Consider the following 14738-nt stretch of genomic DNA (forward strand, 5'->3'; position numbering starts at 1 on the left):
TACCTTATCCCTCCTGTAAGCTTGAGTCACTGCTGGAATGGCCTCTACAAGTCCAGCAAAGCAACAAATGCTGTGGAGTCACTGGTGAGCCACAAAAACCAGTTTCACGGAAGAAACAGCTTTGGGATTTTAATGACATCTGGCTCAGCTTTTTTGTTAACTGGTTGCTCCCCACAAACATTATTCTCAAACTATAGCAAAGCTCTTGTCTGTCCTGTCTTTGAGAAACAATCTCCTATATCATGAAGATGTAAGCCATTTTTGGTGCATGTAAGATCTGCTTATTTTATGCATTAGCTTTGTGCTGATGAAGAGCATCTCCTTTGCAACAGTAAAGCAAAGCAAAACGGCACTAGCAAATCCCTCTGGTAGCTTCATATCCTAAATCTGCAAGCTGCCCTGAACACAGACCCTTCTGGTCCTTTGCAGAACCTCTCGTAATTGCTTTTTGCTCTGCTTGTAGAAACCTTACCTGCATGATTCAGCCCCTGTTAGTTGCACAAGGTCACATTTTGTTGTGTGTGCATGCACACTGTCACGCTGCATTTCCTGGCTCCACTGTAAAGAGACTCAGGCATGCAGCAAGGGAGAAGTACAACAGCAAGCTCATCTGGACAGCTAGGGGAGCAGGGCTGTAGGGTGCACCACAGTTTCTACCTCCCACACAGTACAGATGCAGCCCAGGTGGTTTGCAGATCCTTTATTTCTGCACTGATGGAGGAGCTTGAAGGAATGCAGCTCTGGACAGTCTGGAAGTCATTATTGCATGGCACTGTCTTTAGAGTAGCTATTCTGCCTTGAACAAAGCTTTCTGAGAGCATATGCAGCCTAACTTTTATGACTGAATAAGTGAAAGCTTTACTTAAATTTATCCACCAGGGTATATAGATCAATCTTTGCGACGAGTATGCATTTGCTAAACCAGGAAAACTGTTTTGGAAAGCAAAGATAAGCTGTTCAAGGATTTAGGAAATACCTGCAAAGAACCAGAGAGGCCCAACATCATTCAGCATAGACCTTCACTGCTCAGTACAGTCAGCCATATGCACACATGATACTTGGCCTTCCTGAATTGCATGTTTTATGCTCTTTTTTTTTTTTTTCTTTCCTTCTTTTTTTTTTTTTTTTTTTTTCCTTAATAAAAAGAAAAAAAATAAGTAAAGTAAAAAAAAAGGCAATTCAAAGCACCCTCAGCATGTGCTGCAGTCATGTGCCACATCCTATCTGCTGCTAGGGAGGATTGAACTCAACATTCTCCACAGACAGTGGTTTGATCTGGTCACTGGTATTCTTGGCAAAGTCTTTCCTCTAACACAGCATCAGTTTCCCTCAGCTCCAACACCAAACTGGCTATCAGATCACAACTTTTGCAACCTTTATATGGTAAGCATAAATGTTTCTGTCTTGTGGTCACATGCAAAACAAAATTTCTCTCCCCTTTAAGTTTCCTAAAACAACATAATAACATTAGCTTTTGAGCTTGGAAATTTGCATCCCAGTGGAGAGGATAGAGACAAAAGGATAAGAGAGCAAAATAAGCAAAGCTGGGAATGGCTGTCCTTTTAACAGAGCAATTTGTCCACCAACATTCTGGTATGAGCTTTAGGTCCTTTCCGTCCTTTCCTTAACTAATGACATTCACTGTTTGGTTATTCGTTAGTTTTCAAACAGTCTGGATTCTCTTCTGCTCTGCTCCTGGTTTCATCATGAAGCATGCACAAAATAATGCCTGATTTCATAGCACCGAGCCCACTCAGCTGACAATATATCACCTTTCCTTGAAGCCACAGTAGACTGAACCAGATTGTTTTACTCCACAGTTACTGCACATTTAACCAGAAAAGCAACAACATCTTGATTCGTGTTTATTGTATGAACCCCTCCACAGACCAAAGGAAAGAAACAGGCCGTGCTTATGTACTTCTATGTAAATGAATGCTTCTGCCACCAAAGCCAGAGGAATAACAACAAACTGAACCCAAGAGCACAGGCGAGCTCCTGGCTTTTAGTATCGTTGCAGGATCACCTGCTTTTTCCACTGTGCTTTCTGTATACATGCTGGGCTGAACTCCAGGGATTAATTTACCACCCACCATGCAGTTTTACAGAGGAGGAAGGGATCAAAGGCTCGTTCAACAGCATGAAGCTGTCACTAATGACGCAGAGGCTGACACTTCCTCTTGGCAGCCCAGGGCACAGAGGGAAGTGGCACTGGCACCTCATTAGGTGGCACCAGCACTCCTCTGTAGGACAGAGTAACACTTCTGGGAGCTGGCACTGCCCTGCACTTGCTATGTTTGGCTTTGAGAACCTTCAGCCTCAGCATCCCAGCCAAATTTCATCTCTGCTTATGTGAGGCTGGTGCTGATGGTAAACAGCAAGAGTCTCATCCAGTTCTGGGGGTTTTTGATCTCATTGCCACTCTGCCTCAGTCACCAGCACAAATCATCACTGGTCAGAGCCACCTGCAGCAGCAGCACTCAATGTCAGCAAACACAAAAGCAGGCAATGCCACTGCTGTGGGGCATGATTTGCTGAGATACAGGATTCTCTCAACTCCAAACTGCTGTCTTTTCACCTGTTTCCACCCAATACTTTGTGACCACAACCCTTGCACAGCTCATCCAGGATCTCAGGTTTATTCAACACAAGAGTGACTACGCCTTCCCTTTTTAATGTGTCTCAAAATGTGCAAGCAGAAAGCATTACCATGGATCTCTCCTCAGTCTTACAATTAAACAGGAGAAGAAAACTTCTGAGGAAAACAAGCAAGCAGCTCTGTTCTGCAGGCTGCAGATGAACTCAAGCTCACTGCCAAATGTGAGCAATTGTTTAGCTGCATGAGCAATAAACAGTAGAATGAGCTGATAACCAGCATCTTGAATTTGGCAGGGGCAGGTTTCTTGGTTTCTCTTCCACCCCCACTTTCAGGAAGCAAGAATGTAAGAGAACTCCTAAGTGTATGAAACAAGATGACAACAACAAATCCTCCAGCAGCTGGTCCAGGACGCAGACAGGTCTACCAAGCACCTTGAAAGTGCTTCACTAAGAAGCTAAAACATGTGACCAAGAAAGCTCAGGCCCCTCAAGTATTGTGCAACATTTAGTGTTTAAGTAATGTGTTTTCAGAGGGCAGCAGAAAGGAAGGGCTCAGTGCAAGAGTTTTGTAGCATATGGCCTTATTCCAAACTCAGATTCCTCACAGATATGTCTGATTATTTAACCAAAAACCAAGTGAAGTGCTGCAAAAGCTAAAGGCACTTCTCCTCAGCACTGAAAATATCTGTAAAGTAAGGAAGCACACTACTGTGCTACACACAGCAATACCAGTAGGGATGATAGGAAAGGTAATGTGGATTTTGTCAAAAAAGATGGAAAAATGTTGATTTTTTGTTTGTTTTCTCCCATCTCTTCCCTGAACCCAAGTGCATTTCTACATACAATAACATTAAAAAAAGTTTTAAACAGACAGCCTGCCTTTGAGAAGCCACCACTGACCTGACCCGGTCCTCAAGATCCTGATATAGCACATGAATAAAGCAGGCCCTGGCAGCAGGTACAGAAGTAATACAGCTGCTCTCTCTTTCCCAAAACTTACAAGCAGAGATAGCAGGGCTGAGGAAGGAGGCAAAGTGTTCTTAATGTCACCTTGGTTATCTATACCTTTGCCTTTGCCTATGCAGATTGCAGATGGGTACCTATGTTAGAACTTGTTACTACCTAGCGCAGCTAGGTAGATAACACAGGTTTTACTACAGAATTTGGAGGAGATGGGAAAGGGAAAAGACACACAGACAGTAAGACCTGTGCAAATTAAAAACTACAGAGAGCAAGTGTATGAATGAGAGCTGAGAGGAAACCAGGGGAAGTAGCCCAACCCCAGCATCTTTAAGTGGGGGTCAGTCCTGGTAAACAGGATAAGAAATGGAGAGGAGGTGTAGACCACTTCAACTTGGAGAAGCCAGGTGTGAATGTGCACAGAGACTTGCTCAGAACACAGTCCTTTCTTATCTCATCTTCAACAAGGAACCAAGAAAACTCAGAGGGGAGATCTCCAGGTGAAGGAGCTGGGTAGCAGGAAACAACTTGCCAGCTCTTCAACGGCACCATTCACACACTGCTGTTGCAGAACAGTAGCTAAGACACTGAGATATCACTGGTACTTGCACAGCCTTCTTACTAACCCCTGTTTCAGTAAGGAATGGCTGACAGCTGGATTCTCATTACTGAAGTAGGACACAGAGCTACAGGCTGTGTCAGAGCCTAGTGATATCTCATGTGAAGACCACTACAAGAAAACACTGCTGGTAAACACTGGGAAGAAACCCACTTTTTGTCCCCATCGCTAGGCAGGCAGTTTCACCAAGTCACTAAATTTCATAATGTTGTTGACATCACATTGTTAGCACCATTAAGGCATTTTAATCTTTATTTTACCCATGTCTATGACATACTGAAAAATTTACTTTTTTCTTTTCACTGTCAGGGGACAAACAGGAACTGAACATGGATTTGATATACTAAGGAAATCAGTGTCCCTGGGGAAGGAAGTCCCTGTAAATAATCAAAGCTGAGATAGATTCAGGGACTACAAAAGCACAGGCTATAGATGGGCCTTGTCTTTATTTCATTTTTCCATTATCCATTTGCAACCATAGATATATATATATATATATATATACATTTAAGATAGATTTGCACTTAAGCTACACCTGTTCAGCAAGTACTGACTGATGCGGTCACTGTTGGGTGACTCTCTATTGCCTCGTACTTCAAATAGCTATTTATGATTGCACATACACCACAAAGTCAGCACAAAGAGTTGTGGCTAGACCTTAGGAAAAAAAAAAAAAAAAGAGGGTTTATGATCTTTGGAAAAGAGGGTGGGCCACTCAGGAAGACTAAAGGATGTTGTAAGGATGTGCAGGGACAAAATTAGAAAGGCCAAAGCTCATCTGGAGCTCAGTCTGGCTACTGCTGTTAAAAATAACAGAAAATGTTTTTATAAATACATTAACACAAAAAGGAGGACTGAGGAGAATCTCCACCCCTTACTGGATATGGCGGAAACGTGGTGATGAGAGATGAGGAAAATAATGAGGTGCTTAATTCCTTCTTTGCCTCAGTCTTTAGCAGCAAGACCAGTTCTCTGGTTACCCATTACCATGACCTGGTGGAAGGGGATGGGGAGCAGGATGTGGCCCTCACAATCCACGAGGAAATGGTTGACGACCTGCTACAGCACTTAGATGTACACAAGTCAATGGGGCTGGATGGGATCCACCTGAGGGTACTGAGAGAACTATTGGAAGAACTGGCCAGGCCAGGGAACTATAGGCCTGTCAGTTGGACCTCAGTGCCAGGGAAGCTCATGAATCAGATTGTCTTGAGTATCATCATGCGGCACTTGCAGGGCAACCGGGCAATCATGCCCAGTCAGCATGGGTTTATGAAAGGCAGGTCCTGCTAGACTAACCTGATCTCTTTCTATGACAAAGTGAAGCCCTTAGTGGATGAGGGAAAGGTTGTGGATGTGGTCTATCTTGACTTCAATAAGGCTTTTGACATCATTTCCCACAGCATTTTCCTCAAGAAACTGGTTGCTCTTGGCATGGACTGGCGTACACTTCGTTGCGTTAAAAACTGGCTGCATAGCTGGGCCTAAAGAGTCATGGTGAATGGAGTCAAATCCAGTTGGAGGCCGGTCACTAGTGGCATCCCCCAGGGCTCAGTACTAGGGCCAGTTCTCTTTGATATCTTGATCAGTAATCTGGATGAGGGAATCGAGTGCACCTTCAGTAAGTTTGCAGATGACACCAAGTTAGGTGCGTGTGTTGATCTGCTCGAGGGTGGGAAGGCTCTGCAGGAGGATCTGGATAGGCTGCACTGATGGGCTGAGGTCAACTGCATGAAGTTCAACAAGGCCAAGTGCTGGGTCCTGCTCCTGGGACACAACAACCCCAAGCAGAGCTACAGGCTGGGAGATGAGTGGTTGGAGAGCTGCCAGGCAGAGAAGGACCTGGGAGTGATGGTTGATAGTCGGCTGAATATGAGCCAGCAGTGTGCTCAGGTGGCCAAGAAGGCCAACAGCATCCTGGCTTGTATAAGAAGCAGTGTGGCCAGTAGGTCTAGGGAAGTGATTGTCCCCCTGTACTCAGCTCTAGTGAGGCAATACCTCGAGTACTGTGTCCAGTTTTGGGCCCCTTGCTACAAGAAGGACATGGAGATGCTTGTGCGGGTCCAGAGAAGGGTGATGAAGCTGGTGAGGGGTCTGGAGAACAAGTCTTTTGAGGAGCTGGGGTTGTTTAGCCTGGAGAAAAGGAGGCTCGGGGGTGACCTTATTGCTCTCTACACATACCTTAAAGGAGGCTGTAGAGAGGTGGGGGTTGGTCTGTTCTCTCACGTGCCCGGTGACAGGACGAGGGGGAAGGGGATAAATTTGCACCAGGGGAGGTTCAGGTTGGATATTGGAAAGAATTTCTTTACCGAGAGGGTTGTTAGACATTGGAACAGGCTGCCCAGGGAAGTGGTTGAGTCACCATCCCTGGAGGTCTTTAAAAGAAGTTTAGATGTAGAGCTTAGTGATATGGTTTAGTGCAGGACTGGTTAGTGTTAGGTCAGCAGTTGGACTAGGTGATCTTGGAGGTCTCTTCCAACCTAGGTGATTATGTGATATAAATCACTTTCTGTCTTGCCCTTAAATATACATATAAATAAAATCTCATGCAAGATGAAGATGAGAGGCCAATGCAGAAAGTTGCATAAGCTTTCTTTCAACAGTTGAACTTTTCTGCTTTCCATAAACAGCAGGTTGGAGTGGCTGTGTTCAATAAAGTTCTGAGAAGGAGCAAACTCTCAGGATATTTTTTATTGGTTACTGCTAACTCTGCCATGTAGTTAGGCAAGGCCCTTGGCTTTTATTAGCAGATAGAGCATTTTTACATTTGTCTCTCACACAACTGTAAAGAAGAGCTAGGAAACTCAGATCCCTAGAAGCTACTGAAGTCCTAGACAAATAAGATTGGAAAGAACTAAATCTTGTGCATTACGCTAACCACGTGAGTTTTGAGAGCTTGCCTCAGGATTTGAGAATGTTAGAGGAGACTACACCAGGCTTGCAATTTTGCCAGTTATATTTCATTTCATTTCATACATTGGGACAGTCAGAGAATCATTATTGTAACTGTTATTACAAACATTCATAAGGACAAGGCTCACGCAGCCTCCTGCTACATGCTAAAAAGCTTTCTTAGCTAATACTCCTTAGAAAATGTGCCTTCTGCGTATGCTCCTGCATTATCCACAACAACACCAGAACTGAGAAGAGATGTGCTATATCAGTGCTGGACAGGCTCATGTAACATACAGAAAATGCTGTAGAAGAACAGCCCTGGGTTCCGCTTTCAAGGAATGCCACCCTTAACACAAGTCAGTTTATGACAGCAGTAAATTAAAAAATAATTAAGCAATTAAATCCAGGCATAGGATAATAAAACTGCATTCATGATGGAAACAAGTGTCAGAAAGTTTGGACAAAATTGTACTTGCCCCACTCATCATGTCTTGTTCACCTAATAAAATCCACCTAAGACAAGTTCCATTTCCATGTAAGTCCCTGGTTTCTAGAGCATACCACCTGAAAAAGAAGCTAGACACAAAGACAAAGCTTTGTTTTCATATTCTTTCCTTCCTTCCACCTCCCCCAATGCCACCCCCCTCAAAAACAAACAAACAACAAACAAACAAAAACAAACCACTTTCCTAGTCTTGGTTTTGAATCCTTTCCTCCCACCTGTCCTTAACTGCAGTCACCTGCCTGCAATGTTCTGCCTTGGTCTTACTTGTTTTGCATTAATGGATGCAGCCCTGGCAGAAAGCAAAATAAGCCAGCACAAAAATATCAGAAAATAGTTGAAAGACACCTCATTGTTTTTTAAATAAATTACCAGCCCACGAGGAAGCAGGAATACTTGTTTCTAGCAGCAGGGGCAGCTTCCAGATCCCAGAGCAGAGCCTCTTCTGTGCATTACACCTTGCAGGCCATTTGCATACATAATCACACACACATCATAGGAATGAGTACTTATTGCTCCTATTTTTCAGTCTCATTAGAGACTGTTGGAAGTGTTAACTAGGCCCTGCATGGCAATAATGGGCTTAAGGGGACTGCTTGGTAGCCTGGAAATACAATGCCAATCAGTGGAGCCCATTTCAGGGCAAAGAAGGGTAAGCTCTCTCTCCTAGAAGAGGGCATGAGCAGAGGCTATTTTGTGTGCATAAGGTGATTTACAACACCAGTTACTTGTTAGTGTGCTGCAGCTGGATCACATTAATGGACCAAGCTCTGAATTTGCTTTAGTACAAAGTCAACTACTACTGCTCAAACCAGGTGAGCCCCTACAGCAGGCTGGGAGCATTGACAGGGTGCAATAATGTGGCTCAGCTGCAGGGGAGCAGTACATTTGAGCTGGGGTGTGGTTTCAAGCAGATGGAAAATGGATCTCCCCAACCTGTCCTACTTAATCTGTAGCAGTGCATCTGCCTTTATCCTGATGTGGTCCCTCTTCCTTCCTTGTGAAAGTCCCTCCATCCCTTGTGAAAAAGGCTTTGGATTTAATTTCCTGTTCCACTGAACCTTGAGTAGATGTTCACACCAATGGGGAGAAGGCAAACCCCTTTTCCAGTGTATTTGCTCTCTGCATCACACTGGCAGTGAGATAAGAAAGGCTCTATGAAGCATAACGTGAGAGACTTCAGGCCTATCTGGCACTCATCCTTTCTTTGTGACTTTTCTACAGTGGAACTTCATCCCTTACATCCCTTAGCTAAGCTGAAGGATATGTATCCTGCTTCTTGTATATGGGAAAACAAAGCAGATGGTTTCAGTCTGTGGGACAGGTGTCCACATCACAAAACTGTCACCAAACTTCACGCCTTCTCAGCCCTACTGGCTAAAATCCTCCACAAAAGAAAAACATACCTTGCCATTTTGCATGCATCTACATTCATTTTTGTGAATTCAGGCATCTGCTGAGGAGAAGCACATCCCTTCCTGTTTTTAAAGTTGTCCTATAGCAAAACCATCAAAAAGACTGGTGTGAAGATAACTTGTTAAGTGCTGAAGGCCTGGTGTTATTGATATTGCAAATCAATAATAAAAATGGCCTTTCCATGCCATTCTCCTATTCTGCTCCTACCTTTTGTCATAGGGATGAGTCTTAACCAGGTGGAACAGAGGAAGCAGCTCATGACAGCACTTCCTCTCCTCAGACAGCCTGTGAAAGTAATTGAAAACTATTTTCTACTGTATTTCCTCAGAAAAGGCCAATGACATTGTCAGAGTCCAAACCATATTCCCATCTTTTTTTCTTCACTTTTTTTTTTTTTTTTTTTTTGGCAAGGGATTTTCTCATCTATCCTTAAGCAACCACAAGACTATCTACATCTTTATTTTTCCTTCTTAAGGCAGAAATAATCCATTTGGGTTGTGATGGCTGGAGTGCCTGGGGAATTGGGATGCAGGTAATCTGAACTAGGGGAAAAGTCAGTGAAGCATGGGAGGATGTTTAAATGATTTAGTGTGATGACTGTTTCCTACATGCATGCACATCACTGTCTGAGTTTGTAGGAAATCATCCCACGTGGAGCCTTATGTCCAGTATCAGGGGGGGAAAAAAGATCCAAGAGAAAAACCAAAACAACCCAAAACACAGCAGATTGCTCAATGTTCCCTCCAGGCCAGTTAAAAGAGGAAAGAGAATTTAAAAAAAAAAAAAAAAAAAGAGAGAGAGAGAGAGATCACTTCAATGCAGTCTGCTTGGCCGAAGCTAAGCCCTGTCCAGGGGGACAGCCTCTGTAGGAGGAACACTCAATTGAGTGTATGAGGAACACTCAATTGCCATGTCCTGTCACAAGAAGGTTTGGGCAAGGCTTGGGCACAGCAAAACACCTGGGTGGAAAATATTGCCAACAGCAATTACAGGGACTCTGGCCCAGAAAAAGCTGTGTGCATTTTCCAGTGCTAATTAGGGCAGCTTGGCAAGGTGGAAGGGGAGGGAAAAATGAGCTTTTCCATGGGAATTTAATTTTATGAATATGGTATGAGTACCATTTTTGCTCTGCTTTACTCTTGCCCCATCCAGTCACATCTGGGAAGAGGGGTTGTCTGAAGATGGAAGACAGCAAGAAAAGAAGGCGATAGGCAAGGGCTCAGATTTTGTCACCCAAAGCCCTCACCGCATGTTTCCATTCCTGCTGGAGGTTCAGAGTGACTCAGGCTCTGGCTGCCCTGCTGCGCACATGTGTGAGGGACTCCAGCTGCACACAGCAGCATGAAGGAGGCCGAACCTTTTCCCATAAAAAATGTCAACACTCAGTGTTTTTCAACCTGGAGAACCTTTGCCTACTAATCCTCTCAGCTTCCTTTCCACCTCCACAGCCTATTAACAACTCAGTTTCTCTTTCACAGACCGCTGTGTTTCCCACTTCTTCCTTTGGCACAAGGGAAAAGAGTCACAAAGGCTTCTTAAAGTAAGCCAGAGACATGCCTACACTGCTAGCTACAAGCAAGTAAAGTGCTGCTTATTTTCACTCACTGCCTAGAGCACAACAACCAGTTACACAAAATAAGTAGCAAAGCTCCCTCGTCTTCTTAAAAAAAAAAAAAAAAATCTAAAAAACTTATGTAATTGTGCAACTAATCTTCACTAATCTTGAGCAAGGCATTTAAACCCAGGGAATAAACCTATTCTTCTCCCTCCCCCTATCTTTGCAGTAAAAAGGGAAAAAAACAGAAGCAAAGTTCACAGTGCTGTGAATATTCCTATCGAGAGCAAGTGTCAAAGGGGCCCGAGTCTGCTCCAAAGCAAACCCTCCTGTCCTGCCGTTTCCCATGCACAGCCACTGAGGACTTTAAGAGAAAAGCTTCTTTCAGACTGATTATCACTTGCTTTTAGCTAAAGCATGGAAATCTCTACTCTCACAGTGTACCATTGCCTTGCTTTTGTCTGGTATTTTTTTGTCATCTGTTCAATCACATGTCTCAGAACAGAAGAACGGCCATCTGAAGTGTTCCTTTATGGTGGCCAGTGGAAATATTTGACAGTCCTCAATCTGGTAAGCAAATCGTGTTGTACAATATGTCTATTTGTTTGTCTGCCATCTGTGCCTCGAGATACATGCAGCTGGTAGATTTGCTGATGTTAAACTGCTTCCTTTAATGGTTTATACCCCAAAGGAAACTAAATAGGTATCTATGCTTGTGCATTGAAATGTATTCACAGGTTTTATGCAGAAAGAATACGGGTTGGCAAGCTGCTGGTTTTTAAAGACTATGTACTCCAGAGCTAGCTGCTTCTTTGTAAAAGAGATGAGCTACCAGTAAGAATAGAGGCACAAAGGTAGAATGTGTTCAGCCAGGATATGTGACTTTGATGCATGCTGTCTAACTGTTTGTTAATTAATAGTTAAGCAATAGCAATACACATTATAATGCTGCTTGCAGTTTGTCTTCCGTTTCTATAAGGTTGTGTGTGACCTGTATATTCAAGAAAAGGTAAAACAAAGCAAAGCACAGTGCTAATTTAGCCAGTCAGAGTACATGCTTAGTTTGAAAATCAGTTTAAAGCATGAGGAAAAGAAATTCCAGCCTAGAGAGGTATGCTTGTGATATAATTATGTGTGTTTTAATAGTGTTATCAACTCTTTGCTACATTTCCTAAAATTACAGGGAAAAATGTGGACCATAATGTGTTCTGTTACACTAGCATTTCATGAGGAAGAAATCAAAATGAAAGGATGTGAGATAGTCTGAGGGGGAGAGCATGTTTACAGTCCAAATGGTACATCAAGTGACTTGGGGTGGTGGCAGTGGGGCGGGAAAAACTGGGCATGGGGAGCGGGTTTCTTCAGGGGACAGATTTCTGGGAAACTATCTAACCTGAAAGGATGAAGGTCCCTTTGGTCTTTCATCCATTGCATCAGAGCTAAAGACCAATGGGAGGCCTGGGTACAGCTGTATTTATCTTTTACTCTTCGGACAGAGACACACCACGGTGATGTTCAATGGAAGTCTAAAGGGTCCCTGGCTTTCAGACATCCTCAGGGATCTGGGAAATTTGGGTCCCTTCCAACCACAACCATTCTGTGATTCTGGGAAATATTTGCAATGAAAGCACAAGAGGTGGCCAACACCATCCCAGTTTTCAGGGACCCATGGGATTTTTCTCAGTGGACACCTTGTGGAAGGATGAGGGCATATATGTCACTGCTGTCAGGATGGCTTATGTGTGGTTTGTTGCTAAATTAGCTTCATAACACAACACTTGGACATTTGTGAAGTTTTCAGAAATTATTATTACATGTATTATTTTCTGAAATGCCAGCAGTTGAATGGAAAGGGTGCAACAATCTTAAGAATATACAGTTCCTCCTGCTGGAACATATGTCAGTAGACTAAAACACTAACAGCCAAGTCCAATGGAAGACAGGCTGCTCCCTGTAGGTCTAGCTCCTCTTCTTTGTGTTTTTGGTTAAAGCTGTCTCCACTAAAGCACCAGCCATACCCTCAGGCAAAAGAGCACTTCCATCCCACATCCCCAGGCACAGTTATAATGAGATCTACCACCCAGTATGTGACAGAGCCCTAAAGCAGCAGATCAAGAGGAGAAAGCAAGTGGCCTTTGTCTTGGCATTTTGGGAAGCAGAAATATCCATTGAAACTAGTATCCAGCTTCCCCTAGTGACGAACAGTGATCAGGTAAAGGCTGCACAAGACAAGAGTATGTGTAGGTGTAAAATAATCTTTCCACAGTTCTACCCTCTGAGCTTGCCTTCCAATGGCATCCAGACAGACCCAGACAGAAGGTAAATGCAGGCTGAGAGAACTAGTACTTATTCAAAGACTACCTGTCATCTATCTAAAGGAATAAACTTACTTGTTTATACTTCTGGTACCTTCCCTATTCCATGGCAATGAGTTCCACAACACAATTATGCCTTCCGTGAAAGAACAATTCATTTTGTTGGCATAAACCTGCTTCCTGACAGCTGAATAGGGTGCCCCTTCACTTCTGTGTTACAATTTAATTGTCCGTCCCTGTTCACTTTCTCTTTGCTGCTCATTAGATGTATCTGCAAGGTTTCCTTCCCCCAGTTATTCTTTTCTCCAAGCTGAAAGTCTGTCCTTTTTATCTCTCTTCACAAATGGATACTTCTTTCATTAAAGCACCATTGTTGCCCTTCTCCATCATTTTTTTAGTTTTAGGAAGGGGTAAGTAGGGCAGCCTGCAGTGATTAAGCTATGAGCACAACATGTATTTATACAGTGGCCTAAGGTGTTTCCTAGTCTGTTTGTTTCTTCTTAAAAAATCTTACCCCTCTACTTTCTTTTTTTGATAAACAATGAGCAAGGAGCCATCAGTGTGAGACCTATCCAGAGTGAGCTCCAAATTTATTTCCTGAATCATCACAGCTAATTTAGAAACCACTGTTCCAAAATATATAATTGAATTTTTTTTTCCTTTTTTATTATTATTTTTTCTCCTGAAATGCACTGCATTGCATTTACCAACACTTATTTTTGCCTGTTGTTTGCTGTTGCCCAGCTCATTTCCAAGTCTGCTGAACAGCTCAGGGCTTGTTAAATGCCGTGTTGCACTTCTCCAGTCCTTTGTCTCCCTTCTTTTACCACTTATTGATCTGGTTTTAACTCCAAAATGGAGGTGTCAGCCAACAGGGAGATGATTTGAGCTGAAGACACTGTTGTGCTCTGACACAGAAAAGGTGCAAGATTACTCTTTCATATCTGGTAGTCCCTCTGCTGCATGGGTTGGAGCCCACAGCTGGGCTGTGTTTCAGAGGTTCCTGATGGACTGTGCCTATTCAGTAAAGCCACCAGGCTGGGCCATGCCCTTGAAGCTTTCCGAGAGCCAGACGCTTAGAGCTCTGGTCCAGCTCTATCTGTTTCCTGCCATACCGTCATTGCCTGGCTTCACACATTGGCCAGCTGAATTACTTAGAAATTTTCCCCAAAATTTCCTCCTAACAATTTGGAATTGCATTTTAAAAAGGCAAGAAATTCCATTCAGCAAAAAGCTGATGTAGCAAGCTCACTCTGATCTGAAATGGAAATACTGGGAAATGCAATTTTTCCAGGGGATGAAAATGCACTTTGACTCCTAGCACTGCTGGAGGGATGCTGGAGGAATTTCTTCTAGATATGATCCTCTTCTAGCACTTCATCCAATGCCTTGCTAACCATGTGATTTTCCCAAGAGGGTGACAGCTTTCATTTTACTCCAGATTCATTTATCTATTTAATGATCATAGCAATCAAGATTCAGAAAGGAAATATTTTTGTAGGAAAAAAAAAAAAAAAAAGATAAGTGGATTTTCTACCAAAGAAGTTCATTGACTGACTATTAAACCAGCAGAAATAACAGATAAAAAGAGTTTTGTATTCATTTGTCTGTTATACAAAACAGCATAAGCTGAATCATTCATTGCCTTAAATAGCTAAGCTCATAAAAATCTGCTTGCTGCTGTAAATCCATTAGTAAATCATTGCATAATGAGCACACTGCACCCTTAAAAACTATTAATTGCATTCCTGTCCCGTCTTATTCCTTATGCTTTTGTCTCATATAATTCATATAATTTAAATATTTTCATTTCTCCTGAAAGCTGTTTTTACTTATTTCCAAATAGACCCAGCATTTAGTACACACATTTTCCAGGTT

General features: G+C 43.0%; 1 protein-coding gene across 1 annotated transcript in view; it reads left to right on the plus strand.

Moving 5' to 3' along the window:
- Positions 1 to 10962: 10962 nt before the first annotated feature.
- ADTRP (androgen dependent TFPI regulating protein) overlaps positions 10963 to 14738 on the plus strand; it is a gene marked incomplete at both ends in the record, with an annotated part of 32120 nt that continues 28344 nt past the window's right edge. The window contains one exon of the mRNA XM_084282474.1: positions 10963 to 11115. Within this exon, the coding sequence (XP_084138600.1) occupies positions 10963 to 11115 (153 nt within the window). The remainder of the gene's footprint in view (positions 11116 to 14738) is intronic.

This window comes from Netta rufina (genome assembly GCF_964035555.1).
Source record: "Netta rufina genome assembly, chromosome: 2".
Lineage (NCBI taxonomy): Eukaryota > Metazoa > Chordata > Aves > Anseriformes > Anatidae > Netta > Netta rufina.